General features: G+C 50.6%; 1 protein-coding gene across 1 annotated transcript in view; it reads left to right on the top strand.

The window, feature by feature from the left end:
* The window catches only part of ZNF618 (zinc finger protein 618), a 164,826-nt gene that overhangs the window by 70,056 nt on the left and 73,366 nt on the right, over positions 1-21,404 (top strand). Inside the window, exon 3 of the mRNA XM_086625442.1 lies at positions 3,337-3,380. Coding sequence (XP_086481568.1) covers positions 3,337-3,380 — 44 coding nt within the window. The remainder of the gene's footprint in view (positions 1-3,336; positions 3,381-21,404) is intronic.

The following is a 21,404-nucleotide window of genomic DNA, read 5'->3' as shown; positions in this document are numbered from 1 at the left end:
TGGAACCTTCTAGATCAAGTGTGCTTATTTCTTGCAGTTCCTTTTTTTTCTGGCAGGGTCACACCCTCGCACCTCCCATTCTGTGCTCCTCATGGACATCTTGTTCTTTGCACCAGTGTGTGCTGCGTTCCGAGAGAGGGGATTCCATGAATTGCTCATGAAATGAGGTCAAAAAGCCAGAACGTTGGCATTAGAATTTTAATTTTTAGAAAAAAAAAGGTCAGAAGGGGAAAATTGGGCAGCACAGACACAGACAGAATGGGGAATGTAAGAAAAAAAAAAAAAAAGGAAATAATAAAATTGCATATTGGCCCCAGAAGGTGCTGTGCAGTTGCGTGGTGATGGTGGGGAAGCGCAGAGCCTGCGATCCCCACGTCATCTATTTCCAGGGATTCGTTCGCTCAACTCCAAACATGAAAAGGAACGTGAAACGAATGACACGCGTGATCCTCCGCGGAGTGATACCTGCGTTGGGCTGGACGGTAAATCGCCCGGGAGGCGCCAGCTGAGACGTGTGTGCAACTGGGAATAAATACAGCACGGGGACACAGGCTGGAGAGTTGGGTGGGGAGAAATTTAATGAAGTACAAGGGCGAGTGTAGAGTCTTGCGTCTGGTAGAACAACCCCATGTACCAGTAGGAGTTGGGGACTGAACTGCTGGGGAGCAGCACAGGGGAAAGGGACCTGGGGGTGCTGGTGGACAGCAGGATGGCCATGAGCCAGCAATGCGCCCTTGTGGCCAAGAAGGCCAGTGGCATCCTGGGGTGTATTAGAAGGGGGGTGGTGAGTAGGTTGAGAGAGGTTCTCCTCCCCCTCTACTCTGCCCTGGTGAGGTCGCATCTGGAATATTGTGTCCAGTTCTGGGCCCCTCAGTTCAAGAAGGACAAGGAACTGCTGGATAGAGTCCAGCGCAGGGCCACAAAGATGATGAAGGGAGTGGAGCATCTCCCTTCTGAGGAAAGGCTGAGGGAGCTGGGTCTCTTCAGCTTGGAGAAGAGGAGACTGAGGGGGGACCTCATTAATGTTTATAAATATGGAAAGGGTGACTGCCATGAGGATGGAGCCAGGCTCTTCTCAGTGGCATCCAATGACAGGACAAGGGGAAATGGATCTAAGCTGGAACAGAGGAGGTTCCGCTTAAACATGAGGAAGAACTTCCCAGTAAGGGGAACAGAGCACTGGAACAGGCTGCCCAGAGAGGCTGTGGAGTCTCCTTCTCTGGAGATGTTCCAAACCCACCTGGACGCGTTCTTGTGTGATCTGATCTAGGTGGTCCTGCTCTGGCAGGGGGAATGGACTCGATGAGCCTTTGAGGTCCCTTCCAATCCCTGACATTCTGGGATTCTGGGATTCTGTGACACGGACACACTTCGTGTTGGGAGCACGATCCCCGCACGACACGTTCCCAGGATGAAGTTATATGTAAAATCCTTCGTTACGTGGGGATGAATAACTTCCCAACGTCAGACAGTTTTCCAAAGTGGAGGTTGGTGCTTCCCCCACGGATGGGGACGTCGCTCCCCAGGGTGGGTTGTGCAGAAAAGCTCTTTAAACGGAGGGAATTGTGGCATGCCCCATCTTGGGGGGGGTTTGGGCAACACCCCCACCCCAGCACCCCACAAGGTTTCCGCCCTGGCTCTATTTTAAATCTCTTTTTTTCCTTTTTTTTCCTTTTTTTTTTTTTTCTGTACACACAGATCTAATCTTCTAGAAAATGCCCTGAAGGTTTGAGCAATCTACCAGTTGCAGGAACCCATAAAGCTTTTTTTTTTTTTTTTCTTTTTTTTTTTTCCATTGTGTAAGCATGACAAATCATTAATTTTTGATTGATTGCTTTGAATTATGGGTGCTCTGACATCCTTTCTGTAGCTGAACAGCTGTATAACAAATGAACATATCAGTGCTCACAAAAGATTGGAGATCTAACAGAAGCAATTACATTGTCAGCTCCTCCCTTCTGGCTTTTCCCAGGCAATGGAGGGAGGAAATTTTTTAACAGGAATTCCTCAAGTGGCTGACAATAATAATAATAATAATAATAAAAAAATACCTTTTTGGAATTGAATTAGATTTCGTTTCTGGTGGATTTCTGAAACCATCAGAAGCCAGGACGTTTTTGTGCTTTGTGTAACTCGCAGAATCCCTTTGAACAAAATTTTCACCTGAAGAATTAAAAAAAAAAAAAAAGAAAATCAAATTGCAATTTTTGGTTGCTATTCCTTTAAGATTTCAGAATTGCACCAGTGCACTAAATATGACCTCCATAACTTTTAAATTAAGAATTTATGCTGGCTTGAAATTTATGAAATATTTCAGCATGAAAGAAAGCCTTTTTCCCTCAGGAAAATTGAGCAATAAATCACAGCACTCTCGATTTACTGCCCTACAGCCAGCCAAAGATAGGATTTTTTTTTTGTTCCTTCCCCCCTTCGTTCTGAAAAAAAAAAATATAAAAAAAAAATGTAATCATATAAGACAGCTTAGCTGCTATCCTCCCACTCTCTAGAATTTTTAATTTCAGCTGTTTCTGCTTGGATTTATTTCCAATATTCCTGCTCAGCTTTTCAATTTCCTCAGTTATTAAATTTTAATTCAGTGCATTAGCATTTAAATTAAAAAAGGGTTTATTTTATCGAAATCGTTGGCTGGCCCCCATCCTGCTGCACATGAATTGCCTGTTTCTGCCATTTGCACAAAATGGGAAATGCAGCTAATATCTTTTAACTTGTATTTGCACAAATTCAGAAATAAAATTTCGGGGTTTGGAATAATATTGTCTTTCCAAGGAAGCTTCTCATCGGAGAGCTGAGGGAAGGTGGCGAGAAGGAGGGGACCCTGGTTCCTCCCTGCTGGCCCCTTCCAACAGCCCGGAGGGGCTCAATTAGGCAATTCATCGCTAACGAAGGGAGGTGCCCTGGACCTGCCCCTCTGATCCAGGAGCAAGGCCATCCCAGCATGGATGCAGCGTTGAATTTGGCTGTTTCGACCTTATTTCCCTCCTGCTAATTGTGTATTTTTGCGTAGGAGGGGTCGTTACTTGAAACTTTGGTAAAAGCGCCGTAAAATAATGGCACGAGAGCGACCGGAGGGGATTGACTGAGAAAGGGGCCTCTGGGATGGAGCTGCATCTGAGGTCTTGCCTGGACCTCCTGCAGACATGGGTTTCAGTGCATGACATGACCCCCCAGCATTGAGTGCGAGGCGTGTGCGTAACTCAGAATGGAACAGCCTTGGGTATTTTGGGTGCGGAGCGCCGGCAGGAAGGGTTTGGAAGCTGGTCTTGCCTTTCTTTGCCTAAACAGCCTTTTTTTTTTGATGTCTTTTTGATATCTTAGGCCGACGAGAGCAACAGCAGTGGGCGGAGGAGCTCTTCCAGCAGGTAGGTGGATGATTTTCTCTGCTGGGGTGGGATGTGGTGGGCAGATGCGGCTCTGCTTGGAGGCAGCTCTCCATCTCGGAGGTGGGTGGGAAGGGTGACCACGCAAGAAGGATGAGTTGGGAGCTGTTGGAGTGCAGTGTCCATACACCCATCTGGATTTTGATAAAAAGGTAGATGTAAGAAGGATCGTTTTGGTCCTGGGGGCCGCGAGGAGACGCGCTGTGCATGCGGCACGGGGTGGTACGGCCGAGTCCTCCCAGCGCCACGGTGCAAAGACCGTCATGGGATGAGGTTCTCAGATGGAGACCTTGGGCCATGCTGCAGTGGCTGGGTGCAGATCCCTCTGCTCTTAAACAAGAGGAGAGGAGAGGAGAGGGGTGTCCCCCCCACCCCAACCGCCCCTGATCCTGCTAAGGGATGTCTCTGCAGCACCTGCTCTAGTGGGTATGGGACATGTCAGATCCCACACAGGGAGAGAGGAAAGGCCAAAGGAGATGGAGATGATGAGGTTGGCTCTGCCCTGTGCCGTGGCCTCTCAGGCTTCCACGGATGCTGGAGAGTCTCTGCAGGGCACTGCAGATGGTCCCTCTCCATCACCGGAGGAGCAGCCAGCAACCTGGCCCGAGTGGGCGATGGGGAACGTCCAGCCCTGGAGCTGGTGGTGGCTGAGCAGCACCAGTGCTGGGCTTACCAAAGCAGCCCCCAAAACCCAGCGGCATCGGGTGTGCAGTGGCTTTTCCCCCCGCCCAAGATGGCTGCATTTCCATGGTAGGTGGGTGATACACGCGTAGGTGCTTCCAGCGTTGGGGGAACCTGCTGGAAAAGTGTCCTGCAGCATCCACTGTCCAACGTCAGTAGCTGCTGGAGTCAATCCAGAGCTGTGAAAGCATGGAGGAAGGGGCAGCTTTCCTTCCTCACCCAGGCACAAATTCCTTTAGCTCGTTTCCTCTGCGGAGCAGCACCGATGTGCCAGGCAGCGCTGGCAAGGTGGTGGGAGCTGGGAGCAAAGCGTGGCTTCGGTGACAGTTGGATTTGCCTGGTCCTGCCTTTGCTCAGAGCCGGTTCCTGGTTCTCAGCCATCCAGGAGCAAAGTGGCATCATCTCCCAGCGTTAAAAGGTTTTGTGGTAACAATAGGTGGAGATGTAGGAAATTAGAGATGCTGGATGGAAACGGAGGTGACACTGGAGATATCCTGGGGAGCGCGTGGCCCGAGGAGGGGAGCGGGCTGTAGTCAAGCACGGAAACATCCACCAGAGTTGGAGAGGATGGTAAAAAAGTCAGGGAGGTGCCATGAGATGGTGAGATGATGCTCATCTTGTTGAGGGGACCACCGAGCACCGGAGGCACATTTGTGGGTTACATCAGCATGGACAGGGGACGATGGACGATAGAAGATCAGAGCCAATTTGGCTGCCGTGGAAGCAAGTCAGCATGGTATGGGGGGGCTGCACCCATCCTGGCATCATCTCCATCAGCGTCACTGCCCAGTCCTTGGCGAGGGGACACCGTGGCTGCGATGGTGCAGCAGAAGCCGCTGTCTCCGCGTTGGCGTGATGTGCGCGGAGCGAGACCGCCGCTGGCGCACCCGGACCAGGTTTGCCAGTTGCCACTGCCGGGCTGGGTGCTGCTGCCCCAGCTGGGACAAGCCACCGCAGAAGTGCTGCTGAAGTTTGATCCGTCAGGTGAAACACATCCTTCCACGTTAAAACCCCGCTCTGTCCTTCTCATCTCCGAGACGCCGTGGTGCAGGGTCCTCCCCCGCCTCCCGCTGCCCAGCAGGTGCTCCCCGCTGCGGTCCTTGCCCGGTGCCGTGGTGCCACCACTTGGCGTTTCCAAATGAAGTACCCTCAGTACTGGCAGCTTTCTGGGATGGCAGCACCACCTGCAGCGAAGGCTCCGGGTGCCGTGGGTTGGGCTGTGCCGCGGCGGAGGGGTGGGCAGGCAGTGGGGAGCAGCACCAGCATCCTGCGTCTTCCGCAGAGGAAAACTTTGCTTTTCCCATTTTTCGAGTGGCTCGTCAGTGCATTGCGGCAGCGCTCGCTCTCGGGACGCTGGGAATTAGCCTGACGGAAGCGCTGGAAGGAAAACGGGGCGAAGGCTGAGGAGCGAGGGGGAAGGACCAGGCACTGCTTCCCTCCCCTTGATTCCTTATCCTGACTTTGAACTCCCATTTCGTAGCTCTTGCCGGAGGGTTTTGCAGGGCAGGTGGGTGCTCTCCGTGTGGGAGCTGACCCTTCGGGGTGTCCCCTGTGGTGTCCCCCCTTCCCGGGTGTGCGGGAGCTGCCCTCGGAGCCAGTGCCTGAGCATCCTCCTGGGCGCGAGCGGTGGCCACCCCAAAGGCAGGTGCCCGAGATGCCACTGTGGTGGCACAACCTCCTTCGTGGTCACTGTTCCGTTGTCGGTATGTGGAGAAGCAGCATGAGACCGGCCGTGGCTTTTTTCTTTTAGAAAAGTGGAAATAAAAAAAATCCGCTTCAGCATCGACCCGATCGAACAAAAGATGGTCAACAAAAGGAAAGTGACCAAGTTGGTTTGGAAAAAAAATATAAATGGAATAAAAATGTAATATTTCAGGAAAGCTCTGTCAGTGGTTGAAGTTTGGCTTTGATGGGATCTGTCAGGCTGGCGGTGGCTGGAGGTACAAGGCAGATTTTTTTCAAAGTCGTTGCTGCTTGAAACTCTCACTAATTGCAAACTGTCGAGGAAGCTTTTAACAATTAACTTGTATCAGTAAAAAACAGAAGCAAAATAAGGTTTACCAGGACAACTTTACCTTTCTGCAACTTTTTTTTAACCACAGCATCCTTGATCTCAATGTGGTGACCGTAGTATTGGGTCGATCCTATTTTTATTTATTTGTTGTATTGGATCGATTTTAGTCTGTTTCAAGTAAGTGTTAAAAGCTCCAAAGGCGCAGGATTTTTATGATCTCATCACCCCCCAGCTCTGGTGGGGCCCGGCTGCTGCTTTGGAAGTAAGGTGGTTCAGCGCGTGCAGACGTGGGTAGCTGAGATTTAGCGGCGGCGGAGACACTCGCTCTTCTCCTGCCCTGGCACCCACCTCCTGTGGTCCCTGCCCCTCACCCTGCGCCTGTTCATGGGAAAGTTTAAAAAGTGGAGAGAGTTATCAGGAGGATAGAAAAAAAAAACCTTTGTTTTGAGGGAGCTAGAAGAGAGATGGCTGTTTGTCTTGGAGAAGATGACAACTAAAGCCAACGTGACAAAGCCGTGCGTGTTTTTGAACACTCCAGAAAAGGTAGATCAGAGTCTTCTCTGCTCCTGGCGCAAGGAAAGGAAGAGACAGTCGGCAAAATTCAGAGGCAGCAAATTAAAAGGAGATAAAAAGGCAGGACTTTCTCTGGCGTGATGGGCAGTTAGCTGCTGGAGGGCATCTGCAGAGACGGGTGCTCGAGGGGGCTTGGGGACGACTCAAGTGGGAGATGGCACCAGTGAGGGATGGGGTCTTGTGATGGGAGATGGTACCGGTGGGTGATGGGGTATTGTGGTGGGAGATGGCATCAGCAGGTGATGGGGTCTTGTGGTGGGAGATGGCACCAGTGAGTGACGGGGCATTGTGATGGGAGATGGCATCAGTGCTTGATGGGGTCTTGTGATGGGAGATGGCACCAGTGAGTGACGGGGTCTTGTGGTGGGAGATGGCATCAGCGGATGACGGGGTCTTGTGGTGGGAGATGGCACGAGTGAGTGACGGGGTCTTGTGGTGGGAGATGGCATCAGTAGATGATGGGGTCTGGTAGTGGGAGATGGCATCAGTGGATGACGGGGTCTTGTGGTGGGAGATGGCACCAGTGGGTGACGGGGTCTTGTGGTGGGAGATGGCACCAGTGGGCGATGGGGTCTTGCGGATGAGGCACCTTGCTGGGGGATCTGTTAACTGCTGCTGACTGCTGGGAAGGTTCTTGAAGCTTCTTCTGAAGCCCCTTCTGCACATGGTGGACTAGATTTGGTGTCACTCACTGGTGTGAGTCTGTGTGATGGTCCTGGAGGGACCAGAAGGAGCGAAGGGCAGCGTGGGAACAGCGTTGGGAGCTGCAGACCTCAGTGTGATCGTCAGGAGTCTCCATAATCATATTGTAAAACTAACTAGTTACCAGTAATTAATGTCAGCGTTCAGATGGTGGGCTCTGGATCTTGACAAGAAATAATTGAAAAACCAAATGTGCAATTACGTCTGACAAGCAGCGTGTGCTTTTCTTGGTCACCAGCGCCTTGCGTAGTCATGTGTTAGACACGGTTTTATGCCATTATTGTTGTTTATATGGTGGGTGTCAGAGGAAGGAAGAATTTTAGTTTCAAGTCCTCCGTTGGCTATTTATTTTAAAGTCATTAGGTTTGTTTTCAGACTTAACTACGCTTAATGTGCGAGACTCCTGCTGAATAAATCAGACCCTGAGATAGGAACTGCATCTGTTTGCGGAGGGAACGGAGCCAGCTGGAAGCTCCGTCCCCGTCTGCACCGGGGCCGTCACCAGCCGGGGAACCCGCTCGCGGCACAGATGTAGCTGTGCGGAAGAGCAGCCGCTCGCGGAACGGGGGTGGAATCCCGGACCTTCTGGGCTATGAGGTGGCTGTGAGGGCGCGGGTGGGTCTCCTCTTTATTGCCGCGTTGACAGCACTGTGGTAGAGGTCTCAGAAAGGGTGGGAGGTCTCGTGGAGGTCCAGGAGGAGGCTCTGGAGTGCTGGCCTGGAGGAGGGCAGGGTGCTGCGCAGGCTGGAGCGTTTCCAGCAGGTCCTTTAGGCTGGGCCATGGAGGTCTCCCAGCTCTGACGTGGTGCAGTTTTCCCGGATATGCCAGACCAAGACACGGTGCTTACGTGGTCTGGTTGTTTCCATCTCTGTCTTAATAAAGATGTGACTTCCCAGCTGGAGGAGAAGGTGTTGAGAAGTGGTTGCACCTACTTACCTCCTTCTCAGTTCACCCTTTTCCAGCCTCACTTGGTGGCATCTTTCCCTCTCCCTCCCCACATTACTTGCTCTGTCCTTTGCGGACACGTCCTCCCAGCAGCTCCTGTAACCCAAGGGACAGTCTGCCCTGGGACGGCACCAGCTATTCTGCAGACTCCTCTCCCAGCTGACCAGTCCTCACCAGATCCCCAGCGTTCGGGGAAGACAACCTCTGTGCATGCCCAAGCTGGAAGTTGTGGTCTTCCTAACCTTGGGAGAGGGCCCCACACCCCTTGGTGGGACAGGCCAGTGTTTCCAAGAAGCAAAACAATTTCAAGTGTTTCCTCTTTCTTTAAAAGACCACCTGTGAGACTTTCAGTCCCAGAGCATGAAGAGCTTCGGACTCTTCCTGCGTCAGAAAGAGAGAAAACTATGAATAATTAGGCAAGGTGTTCAACAAGCTGTAGTGCTCTCTGAAGGGTTCCCACCAGCCATCTTCAAAAAGAAACAAACCAACCAACCAGCACAAGACTCCCCCAAAAGTCCCCTCTGGCTGATTTAAGAGAAATGGATGGTTCAGTTCTGTACTATGACCAGCACACAGGCTGCAGGAAACCCAGGCAGGTTTCCTTGACCACCAGAAGGTCAAACGTACACGTGAGAAGAGATGACAGCGCTTAGATGCGTCCCGACTCCCGTGGGACCGGCGTATTTTCTGTGCAGTCCACACCAATTTGCTGATTGCCAGAGCCTTGGGTGGCTTCGGGTGGTGTGAGTGGAGAAACGTCCCTTTATGGAGCCATAACCTACTGCGTCGTGGTAGCTGTAGTGTCCTCTGCAAAGCTGAGTTCCTAGGAAATTGTTTTCCTTGGGTCAGCCCCTCTCCTGGCCATCTTGGGCTGGTTCTGATCATGGCAATCATAGAATCATAGAATCATAGAATGGTTAGGGCTGGAAGGGACCTTCAAAGGTCATCTAGTCAAAGAGCCTCATCGCTTGTTACGTTAAATATGTGTCTCTCCAGCAGCAGAACATCTGCCACCTGGTTTGTATCGCTCCCCAGCTGCGGAGTTTTCCCAGTCCCAAGCTCCTGTTTGCTTTTCTGTCCACCTTTCACCGTTGCTCATTTTATCCCATTCGTCTCGTGCCGTGCGGTGCCGCTGCCGGTGGGTCGGTGGCACGGCCCGGCGACGGCTCCTCCTGGCCGTGCGGAGGGACCGGTGGATGTTCACAGGCAGATGTCACCCCCTCAGCCGTTTCTCAGCCAAGCAACATATAAATAAACCCTTTCACCGATATAAATAAACCCTTAATCTATTCTCTTTGTTTTTCCCTGAATTTCTTTGTCTCTGTTGACGTTTCCACGCTTGAAAATTTAAAGACGCTGGCAGCTATTCTGTTATCGGCTTAAATTTCGTTTTCAACCTGCATCGTTTGCGCGTCGTGCTTTTTATCTGACTGAGTTCTTTTGCTTTTGGCGAGCAGCGCGCGGTTGTTTTGTGTTGGATAAGCCCATTTTTTTTTATATTTGGTTAAACTTTCCTCCTCAAACCATCCTCAAGATATTCCTAATAAGGGCTGAAGGGAATTTGTTTTGCTAATACCTTAGGAATTCTTTGCGGCTCTTGACTATTGTTCTGGTTTGTATTTTAATGTTTAATTCCTAGAGGAGAGGCAGCCTCGTTTGGTCCTGTAGCTTACCTTTCCTGAAGGATTTGGAGCTGCCGAGCATCCCTTGAGGAGCACACGCGCGATTAGGTTCCCCTTACACTTACTGGAGCGGTGTTTGTTGTCGGGAAGGGTTGTGTGTTTTAGTAGGCCAAGATCATTGGAAAAATTATTTGTTTTTTTTTGTTTTCCCCAGATTTTAGCACTGACACCACACCACACCATACCGCCAAGTGTCGAATTAGTTATTTTGGGGTTTTTGAAAGCTGTTGCCTCCGTTTTTAAGAGCTGGCTGTCCTTAGAGGCGGGTGGTGATCCGACTTGAGGCATCTCTCTTCTAAAAAGCCTTTTGGTCCTTCTAAATTTATGAACCCCGTAACAGTATTGGTATTTATTGAGCAAATTTCTTCCAGGAAAACCTAAATGGTCGTTACTGTTACACTTCTGCCTGCCAAGGATGTGGTCTCGTGCTCTGATTTCGGTTTGTTTTGAGAGGAGAAAGCAGAAAACTTAAACATGTCCCAGATAAGGACAGGGTTTTGGGCCGCTTCTCTTGCCTCAGAGATTTGCTTCACGTACCCAATTAGTGTGATGTCCCCAAATCTAATTGCTTGATTTGGAGAATGGGCCTCACAGCCTTCGAGAGTTGCACATTCATCTTGGTTTGCTTCAGCTTATTTTGGTCAGTTTGTAAGTGACCAGTGCGTTCAAGAAAGTCAGGAATGGCAAAGGGTGGATCTACCAGCCTTGTGAATTAAAAACAACCCCTCAAGCAAGGATTCAGCCTACAGGACCATGGACAAAACAAGTAGAGAGGTTTGAAGTAACACTTGCAATGTAGCAGTGACCTTGGAAGTCCTTGAAGCATGAGATTCACCTGAGCATGTTGCATGTGGAAGATGCCCTGAAGCTCTGACCAGCTTTTTTTTGATTGTCCCTTGACAAGACACGGGGCAATGGCTTTAAATGGAAAGGGGAGATTTCGATGAGATCTAAGGAAGAAATTCTTCCCTCTGAGGGTGGTGAGGCACTGGACCAGGTTGCCCAGAGAAGCTGTGGCTGCCCCATCCGTGGGAGTGTTCCAGGCCAGGCTGGATGAGGCTTTGAGCAACCTGGTGTAGTGGAGGGTGTCCCTGCCCATGGCAGGGGGGTTGGAACTAGATGATCTCTGAGATCCCTTCCAACCCAAACCATTCTGTGATTCTATGATTCTTTTTTTTCTGCTTGAGCAAGCCTTCACTCCTCTACCACTGATGGAGGAAGGAGTTCCCACTCCCTAAAATAACTTCAGAGAATAAGTGAACAGATTTTTCCTATAACATTTGGCTTTCAGAGGTTAACCCCACACTTTGAGAATATGCGACGGCATCTCAGAAAATAGCAGTTGTGAGGAGAACTGAAATCTCCGGGGGGAACGTGAGTATGGTGCCTGTTTTGGAAAATAATCACTCAGAGGAGTGACCCAGAAACGTGGTGGTTCCTTGGGCACTTTACGCATCAGGATCCAGACGGGCTCTACAGAGGTGCTGGCTCCAGCCACAGGTGTGGTTTGGAGGGAGGAACGGCTCTGTGAGCGGTGACACAGGAGGTTGGGTTGGATGGGTCAGTCGGTCTCTTTGGCTTTCAAAGTCTGCAAGGAACATCTGAAAGGTGAAGCAGGAGGCGTGGAGACTAGAAGAAAAGTACTCAGCTGCAACACTGGAAAAAAAATATCTCCCATCTTTTTTCTCATTTAACCCTGAACTTGAAAATCTTTTTGTCGAGTAATGTCTGCAGAAGAGATGGCCCTGATGGACACCGGATGGTTCCTCTGCTTCCTGAGCCATTTCTCCTCCCTCCTCCTGGTGTGAGGCACAGTGTTCATGCAGCTGGGCTGCCCCAGGGAGCAAATGAGAGCGATGGCGAAGGGGTAGGACGGCCACCACAAACAATTTATCACACAAGTAGATTTTGAATTTACATCTTTTCTTTTTTTTATCTCTGCTTGCATCATCTCCATGTAAAACGAGAATTCGTTTACATCTGTTCTGCCCATTCCTGTCCCCTTAGCTCCTGTCACGGCAGGAACCTTCTGGTTCTTTGAAAACCATGGCAGACATCTGTAAATTGAGCCCAGTTTCAACCTCGCCCATTATTTGCGTCCTTTTCCATCTGACAGCTGAGGCTTTTTGGTTTGGCATGGGAGGAGCCAACTGCACATCAGTATCAAGAAGATAAGTTGTAACATCACACTGATAATATTGTCCTGGTTGGTGGACTCTGCAAAGCATCTTCCCTCAGGTGCCCACGGCAGAAGCCTCGTTACTGCGCTCTTTGGAACATCTCCAGACCTGACGAGCGTACCAAGGGCTGTGCAAGAGCGTGTTTCGGTGGTGTAAATGGGCGCACGGCGTGCTCCGCCAAGGGGGAGCTGGGTCTCACCATCATTGGTACCATCGAGGCGTTAGTGATGTGTCTCTGGTTCTTCCGGCTTGAGCAGTGTCCAGGAAAAAGCTGAAGATGCTCCACGTTCGCTGCTGGGGTGGAGGAGGTTTGTTTGTAGGTGTGGGTTCAGGGCGGTGTGTCCTCCTCCACGTTTGTTTCCTTTTCCTCTCCTTTTGAGGAGAAACTACACAGGAGCTGACGTCGAAAGACTGATCCTCCACTGATCTCACTTTGCCCCTCCCCAGAAGCTCAGCAGGATGTGGGCTATAAAAATAGCCTCATTAGAAGCCATCTGAGAACATACGCGATCACAGATCGCTCCAAAGGGAGCACAGAGCACGCGGGTTTCTCTTGCTGTCTTCAGAGAATTACATGACAAATTATTCCTAGCTGGGAGAAACATCCTTTTATAATTGGGTTTTTTTCTCATTCTTTCATGAGGGGGGAGTGTGTGTTTTTTAAGTAGCTTTTAGTCACTTTCATTATTTATGAGCACGCTACTCCAGATCAGAAAAAGCAAACTGCAAACGCAAGTTTGGCTGCAGCGGCTGACGGGCCCCGTTCCCTCTCCGTCACTGCCGGTCCCGCTGGTGGCAGCCGGAAGGAAACGCTCTCCAAAGGTGAAAACGGCACCGTATCGCAGCTCTTCAGCCTGCGCCCCCTTCTCCTCGCCTTCTTCCGCAGGAGGCTGGCTGGGAGGGGGCCGCTGGCTTCAGAGGAGACGGGTGAGACCAGTCGGCCGCTTCCTTTCCATCCTTTTCCCTGGAAGATCTCCTTGCATTGCCCTCGCGTTGGTGCTGTGAGGCATCGTCCAGGCTACTCACCTTCATTCATAGCAACCTGATCTAGTTGGAGATATCCCTGTTCCTTGCAGGGGGGTTGGACTAGATGACCTTTGAAGGTCCCTTCCAGCCCTAACCATTCTATGATTCTATGATTCTATGATTCATTGCCAAAATTGTCCCTCTGGCACGGTCATTTGTCCGTATTATCCTGCTGCATCATCCATCCGTGCTAAAGCCTTGGGCCATCACGGACTGACATGGGTGTAGGACCAAGGGAGGCTGAACCTAAATGGGTCCAGGAACCCATTTTTACCCCTACCTTTCCAGTTCCCCACGATGAGTCTTCATCAAGGCCTCCTTAAGTCTCTTCTGCCTTCACATGCTCGTATTTGACATGAAAGTGGCCGTAACGTCAGCGGAAGATGAAAGCCTGATGATCAAAGCAGGCAGCAGTGTTGAAATGAGCATTGTGAGATGGCAGAGCTGGTGATACAGTAATTGGCTACGTGGCCTACTTAGTCAGAGCAGTGATACGTGCAAGTGTGGTGTTTGTTGGCCTCTTTAATGTTTAAAATCCACAGAGTCTGTTCTGGAAAGTGAAACAGTGCCTCACCTCTAGGAGCAGCCAGGCGTGCTGTTGAGCGATGCTGTGAGCAGGGCGTGATCCCAAGGCTTCTGCCTCCTCTCCTCGGCAAGGAAGAGCCTCTTGGATTGCCAAGCTCCACAGCTCAGTAAGGACAAGACGATAGACAGTAAAGGAGGTTGGTGTTCCCCAGGAAAGCTCAAAGACATGGAGAAGAAGTTAGATGCAGCCTGTGGAAGGAGGTGGGGTTTAAGCCAGGTGCGCTCTGCTAATCTCTGGTCTGATGTCTCTGAGAAGTTTCCGTCCCACAGCGCTTTGTCTGAAGAACGTCCCCTTCCCAGGGAACATCATGCCATGGATGTTAAATGCAGGTTGGACCTGCAGAAGGAAGTGCAGCTGATGTCTGGAAGGCCACACTTGAACACTGTAAAATTGCATTGTTTAACCCAGAGAAGTGATGGCATGAGGCTGGGAACTGCCCCTCTGCTCTGCTCCTGTGAGACCCCCCCTGCAGTGCTGCGTTCAGCTCTGGGGTCACCAACATCAGAAGGACATGGAGCTGTTGGAACAAGTCCAGAGGAGGCCACGAAGACGATCTGACGGCAGGAGCACCTCTGCTATGGAGACAGGCTGAGAGAGTTGGGACTGTTCAGCCTGGAGAAGAAAAGGCTCCGGGGAGACCTTCTAGCAGCCTTCCAGTACCTAAAGGGGCTACAGGAAAGCTGGAGAGGGGCTTTGGACAAGGGTGTGTAGTGACAGGACAAGGGGCAATGGCTTTGAACTGAAAGAAGGGAGATTCTGATGAGATCTAAGGAAGAAATATCTTCCCTCTGAGGGTGGTGAGGCACTGGAACAGGTTGCCCAGAGAAGCTGTGGCTGCCCCATCCCTGGAAGTGTTCAAGGCCAGGTTGGATGAGGCTTTGAGCAGCCTGGTGTAGTGGAGGGTGTCCCTGCCCATGGCAGGGGAGTTGGAACTGGATCATCTTGAAGGTCCCTCCCAACCCAAACCATTCTATGATTCTAACTACATTCAGAGCCACCAAGAGAGGGATGGCTGCAGGTACTCAGGAGTGGAATCTGACTCATGTCAGGTTCTCCCTCAGTTTTTGTGCGCTGCTCTCTCCACCACCTGGAGGCTCTGACCCATCACCGGTACCGGTGCGTTACCCACCAACGCCCCGCAGGAACTCAGAAGATGGTGTCCTGGTAGCTGTGTGGTCATCTTCTCCCTATGTACCCCCACCCAAAACCAGTAAGACTCACTTCCAGCCTTGAGATCTGCCAGACTGAAAATTCACTCCCTAGCCTTGTTCATCCCCTTTTTGACACCTTTCCAGTAGTTACGCATCAGCTCTGGCCATGCTGCAAACGGGGGAGGAATGGCAGAACCAGGTCTGGACAGGGTGGTACTGGGGCCTGATTTCTTCCCTGCACCAGGCAGCATGTTCTCTGTCACCACAGATCTCGGGGAATTTCTGGAGAAGAAGTAGGCCCTGGATCTGCTGCTGCTTTATCCTCATCTCTAATTGAAAGTTCTTTGTGCTTCTCAGAAGCAGGGGAGGCAAAATTCGACACAACACCGAGCAAGTGCAGCAAGGGATTGCAAGGGATGGACCCTCCAAGGACCAAAGGGCTGGTAAAGAAACGATGCTTCACTGGGTCACCTCTCTTGGGTCAGCACATGGGTTCTGTCATGGCTTTTCTTTCCCGTTTTGCTCCGTGATGTTGGTACTTTTCCTCAGTCAAACCAGGAGGCTTCAAATCCTGCTGTCCCATGAAGGTGGTTCCTTCAGCCCAGCTCCCTGCTGCACCCGGGGGACCATTACACCCAGGTGGGCAGAGCATCACTTCAGCAAATTGGGTAACTGCGCTTCAGCCCCAAGAAGCATGGATTGGTCCTAGTTTGCTGTAGCCACAGGAGCACTAACTGGATTTCATGTGGGACCAGAAGAAAGCGATGCTGGTTCTTGCTAGGAGAGGTGTCCATCACCATTGCTGCTGCCACCCCCCCTCCAGAGCTGTGTAGCCCCCAGCAGTGACACCGCCTGAGATTTTTGGGAGCTTGGACCGGCTCCCATTGGGTGTGCTGCCATCTGCAGCCGCAGCTCGCTGTAGGCCCTGTGCCTCCCGGCTAGGAAAAGGACCCACCTTCATGCTTGGGGAGCTCTTTGGTTGCAGTGTCCAAGCAGGATGAGAGATTGAACTGTCCCTGGACTGTCACCGTGCGAGCGATGCTCTGCAGGGATCGATGGCTCTGTCCCTGCTAGCAGGAGGCCACTCAGACTCGATCCCATCACCTGGTGGGATCTCGTTCTGTAGTCTTCAGACAAGTTCTCCCATGCAATCTGTCCGTCAGTCCTTTGGAGGCTGTGAGGAGGATGTTCTCCACGTGTAGGGAAGGTTGGAGGGGTCCGTCGCCTTCACCTGCTGTTACCAGCAGCTGGTGGTGCCCCTCTCGTGCATCATATGAAGCAGTCAGGGTCTTCTGGGTCTGCTGTCCCCTGCGTAGCACGTCCAGAGGAGAGGGAAGGAGGGCTGGGGATGTGTTGCTGTTTGATTATGTTTTATTTTAAGACATTCTGCAAAGCCATAGTGTTCCTCTGGACGTTGAGCTGGAGAGAGCCTGCAGTTGAAGTTTGGCTGAAGCTTGACGTCAGCCAGTGGTTAGAAAATTTCCGTGAGATACGAAATAATAAAAGTGACGTGAGAACACAGCTCTGCCTTAAGTCAAACAGCAACGGCCATGAAAAAGGTGGCTAAAACTGCTCTCAGGGGGTGTGGGACAGATTCCAGCCCAGTGCTGGTCAAGAGCAAAGCTCACACTCGGGGATGGTGTGTCCTGCATTTTGGCTGGCACGGTGCGGGCGCCGGGGCCCCGTGGAGCAGGATGTGGCTCATGCAATAAAACGCTGGGACCTCAGGGTGTCAGCAGAGAATGTGTGTCCCGGGGCTGCGGTGGCAGCAAGGGGTGCGATGAGGGGCTGCCACCAGAGACACACGTGGCAGCTCTTTTTGTAGGCATGCGTGCATATATTATGTGTATTTTTATATATTACATGTATTTTTGGTTTTATAGATACACATCATCTGAAAAAAAAAACCTTAATGCTTATAATTTATTCCCTTTTCACCACCTTAGAGCTCTTTCCCTGGGATCTGAGCAGGACGTGGCTCTGCACAGCTGGGGCACCGGGCAGCGCCTGGCCTTGCGCGCGATGCCAGGGTGCTCGATGGGCAGCGTTGCGGGGGGGCTCTGGGTTCACCTCCCTGGCACACTCAGTGGGTACGTCTGTACCCAGTCTGTAACCTGAGTACATCTGCTGGCTGCTGCCGCCTTTTCTCCTAGAAAGTGTCAGGAGACAGAGAAGGTCTCTGTTTGTTGTAAAATTGTTGTAAAAATCCAGTGGTGCTATGTTTTTTTTCATCATTTTGCATGTTTTGGTTTTGAGAGGATCTGCAGGCTCCCATCAGGGCTTCGTTACTATGAAATCATGCAGAAGACAGCTGCTAAAATATTTCATAGAATCACAGAATGGTTTGGGTTGGAAGGGACCTCAAAGATCATCTAGTTCCAACCCCCCTGCCATGGGCAGGGACACCCTCCACTACACCAGGTTGCCCAAAGCCTCATCCAACCTGGCCTGGAACACTCCCAGGGATGGGGCATCTACAACTTCTCTGGGCAACCCGTTCCAGTGCCTCATCACCCTCAGAGGGAAGAATTTCTTCCTTAGATCCAATCTAAATCTCCCCTCTTTCAGTTCAAAGCCATTGCCCCTTGTCCTGTCACTACATGCCCTTGTAAAAAAGTCCCTCTCCAGCTTTCCTGTAGCCCCATGAGGCACTGGAAGGCTGCTAGAAGGTCTCCCCGAAGCCTTCTCTTCTCCAGGCTGAACAGCCCCAACTCTCTCAGCCTGTCTCCATAGCAGAGGTGCTCCAGCCCTCGGATCATCTTCGTGGCCTCCTCTGGACTTGTTCCAAGAGCTCCATGTCCTTCTTGTGTTGGAGACTCCAGAGCTGGACACAGTACTCCAAGTGGGGTCATGTCCTGCTCCTTTAGGGCTGGTGTCCTGTACACCACGTACCTGCTCAGGGTTATAACGCACGGGGCAATGGCAGAGCAATAGTGTTGCTTTCAATTGATATTTGCAGGTTTAGGTCCCACCCAAGAGCAGACAGCCCAGCTGGGAAGTTACATTCTTGGCAGAGATGGATCCAGAAAGTCAGCGTGTGTGAAGAGCAAAGCTTTTCAGGGTCCATTGGTCCGGGCTATATATTGCTACAGCTATAGGCCACCACATCTGGCCAGTGCACATCTGTACGGAGCCCAGTAACCCTGGGCTGCCTGGATACAGATACTCTGGGTTTGAAGACTTGGAGAGGTTTGTTGTCCCTGAGCACATCCTTTGGAAAATGGTTGTTCTGGTGGACCACCATCCGTGCTAATGTTTTATGCCTCATTTCAACTGGTTCCAGTGATGAGCTCGTACTCTACTCTTCCCTGCCAAATTAAGGAAAGGCGGTTTTTTCTCCCCAGGAAGATGATGATCTGCTGCAATCAAATAATCTCTCGGTCTTCCTTCTGGCATGAGAAACCGATTGAAGTTGTTTGGTCTCGCAAAGGCACAAAGTATCTTTTCCCAGTCTCGAACCGTTTCAGTGTCTCTTTTTTGAACCTTCTCCTGCTTTTCTGATCACCTTGTGAAAACGAGGGTGCTCGGTCTGCCTGCACACGCTGGGACTGGCTTCCCACAGCTTCGTCCAGGGAGAAAACGACCTCCTTATTCGATCGCGGGCGCCTGTGTCCGAAAATCGCGTCACCCTTTAGGTCAGAGCGTGGCTCCGTGCGGCTGCAGCGTGCCCTGCCTGTGGGTGCTGTGCGTGGGTGCTGTGCGTGGGTGCACCCACGTTCCCCGACACCTTTGACTACGCTACAGCCGCTGGGCTTGGGCAGAGCCAGCGCACGGCCTGGTGGATCCGCTGGTGTTGGGGTCCCTTCCGCGGGCGTTGCTCTCCTCCCCTCCGTGGGTTACCTGTAATTTTTAGCAGCAGTGATGTTAAATTTAATTCCAGAGGATTAATAAATCTGTCCCACAGGAGCGATTTCAGGAGCCCTGTGGAAATTCCCCTACTCGGGAGCAACACCCAGTGAGGACAGTGTTTTGCCATGTGGCACGTGGCCCGTTGCCTTGCGCCCTGTCCTGCTGATTTGGTTTATGTCCGAATGCGACACGATGCAAAGCCACGTGTCGTCAGAAGGTCCCTTGTATTCTTACCCAGTTGGTAATCTCTCAGACAGCCGTGTCCTTAGCCTCACTGCTGGTTGTATTCGCTTTTAATTCCACATCGCTTGGCTCCTGCATTGATTTTTGTGGTGTTTTGTCCAGGGTTGGCAAGTCCAGGTTGCTGTACCCTCTGGAACTGAGGCATCTTGCCTTCAGATGCAAACCTGACTTTCACCGACTGCTCTCACCTTTCTGCCTACTAGTGGCAATCGTACTGGGTTGATTCTGGTCTTCCTCCACTGTCCTCACCGAAGGAGGACAACTTTTACAAGGGCGTGTAGTGACAGGACAAGGGGCAATGGCTTTAAACTGACAGAGGGGAGATTTAGATCAGATCTAAGGAAGAAATTCTTCCCTCTGAGGGTGGTGAGACACTGAGACAGGGTGCCCAGAGAAGCTGTGGCTGCCCCATCCCTGGGAGTGTTCAAGGCCAGGTTGGATGGGGCTTTGAGCAACCTGGTGTAGTGGAGGGTGTCCCTGCCCGTGGCAGGGGGGTTGGAACTGGATGATCTTGAAGATCCAACCCTAACCATTCTGTGATTCTATAAGGATGTTTTTCCTTCTGCCCCATGGCTTTTGCTGCCTTTGCTGGTCTTTTGCATTTCACACCTTCTGAGTTTGATTAATTTACAATTAATCCCACCCTTTTCTGATTGCTGAGTATTTTGTATTTGTGCTCCTTGGCTCCAAGCCTTTCCCTTGGCTTTAGAAGGGGTGCTGAGCCACGCCGCTGTCGTGTGGGACTGATGGACCTCTTGGACATCCAATAATATTACCATAAAGATCGTCCAGTTCTCAACCATATTTTCTCTGTCTTAATTCATCTTTCTCACTTGTAGAAGCCCTGTGTTATTCTGGGAGTGTGGGAGGAGGATGAGAATGAGTGGGGAGGCAGGTCAAGGCTGATTCTTTCTGTTTAGGGGCTGTTAATTGTACATTTCATTCCATCATGAGAATGGAGAGAGGAATAATAAAATATCTGGTGATACGATGTGACTGACCCATTTTGAAATGGCAACTCCATGTCCATGTAGGAGGTTGTGCAGTAATTATTGCAGATGATCCTTCTCTTCGTTCATCTGCTTCTCTCCTCTCCATCCTCCCAGGATTGCCCGCTGGGTGCTTTCGCCCTCCATTGCAGCATTTTGATTTGCCTACCAGCTCCATAACCAGTATCAGAAACCATTGCAGCTGTTGGTTTTCTAACATTTTAATTCCTGCTTTGTTCTGACTTTCTATGATGTTTCTACGATTTCCTTCTCTTTCGCTCTTGCATGGTCTAATGGCTCTTATCCATAAATCCAACCCATTTTTCACTTAATTTTGCCTATTACTTCTGCTTAAAACGTTTTCAAACACCTTCAGCTGTTCCCAGTGTTTACATGACTCTAAATATGTCACAGACTGTAAAATCTCTGTTTCTGGGTAATCTAAGCTATTGTTCTATATTTACACAGACTGAACCAGCAATTATTTCATCTTTGCATTGCATGTGGGAATTTGTTAATAACTGGTATTAAGAACAGGGAGCCCATGATCAGTGGTGGGATGGTGTGTTTGGAAAAGGAGCTACACTGGCGTATTAACCTGGTCCTTGTCTGTTGTGCTTGAACTGCCTTTGCCTTTTTCCACCGTAGCACATGTTGATGTTGTTTTGATGTTGATGTTGAAGCTGGACACAGCTTCAGGGTGTCCAGTTTCCTTCCTTTTCTTAAGGGGTTTTGACTATTTATTTATTTAGATTGATTTCTCCCATGAATTCCCAGCTTTCTCTTTCCAAGATGGAAACACATACCGTTTCTTTAATCTGTTTCTGAATACACTGGACCCCTCCTTTCTACCCTCTGCCTTTCAACACTCATTACACTTTCTCCATCAGCTTTGATGCTTGGATCTGTCCGTAACATAATAGTCTCCCTACATATCATGCTACAGATGATCCCCTTTGATCATCACCATGTATGTCAAATTAAGCCATACGAATACCGTAGGATGAGGGGTAGGTTGCTTTCAAGGGTTAAAAGAAGACGTGATGGTAGATTAACCCATGGAGAAGTACACAAGGGCGGAGATGCTCCAAATTAAAAATGCCAAGAGTATATGGTGCTTCGTCGGCATGTACGGACTAGTCTTGGCATAACACTTGATGCCAGGACTGCTGGAGTTGTGCTCCTGGCTCGCTAGGAGCCGGGTGGAATTCGGTGCTCTTGTTGAGGGGTTCGCACTGTTTCTGACTGCTGCTGTTGTTTGTGATGGTGAAGATCATTTTCATGACTAGCAAATGGCTTTATTACTTTTTTCTAGTTAAATTTTGATTACTTACCATGTGTGACAGACGCGCGTACCTACCCGTAGTTATTTTAAATGAATTGCA

The sequence above is a fragment of the Tauraco erythrolophus genome, chromosome 22, assembly GCF_009769465.1.
Source record: "Tauraco erythrolophus isolate bTauEry1 chromosome 22, bTauEry1.pri, whole genome shotgun sequence".
Lineage (NCBI taxonomy): Eukaryota > Metazoa > Chordata > Aves > Musophagiformes > Musophagidae > Tauraco > Tauraco erythrolophus.
This window is presented reverse-complemented; position numbering and strand designations above follow the sequence as displayed.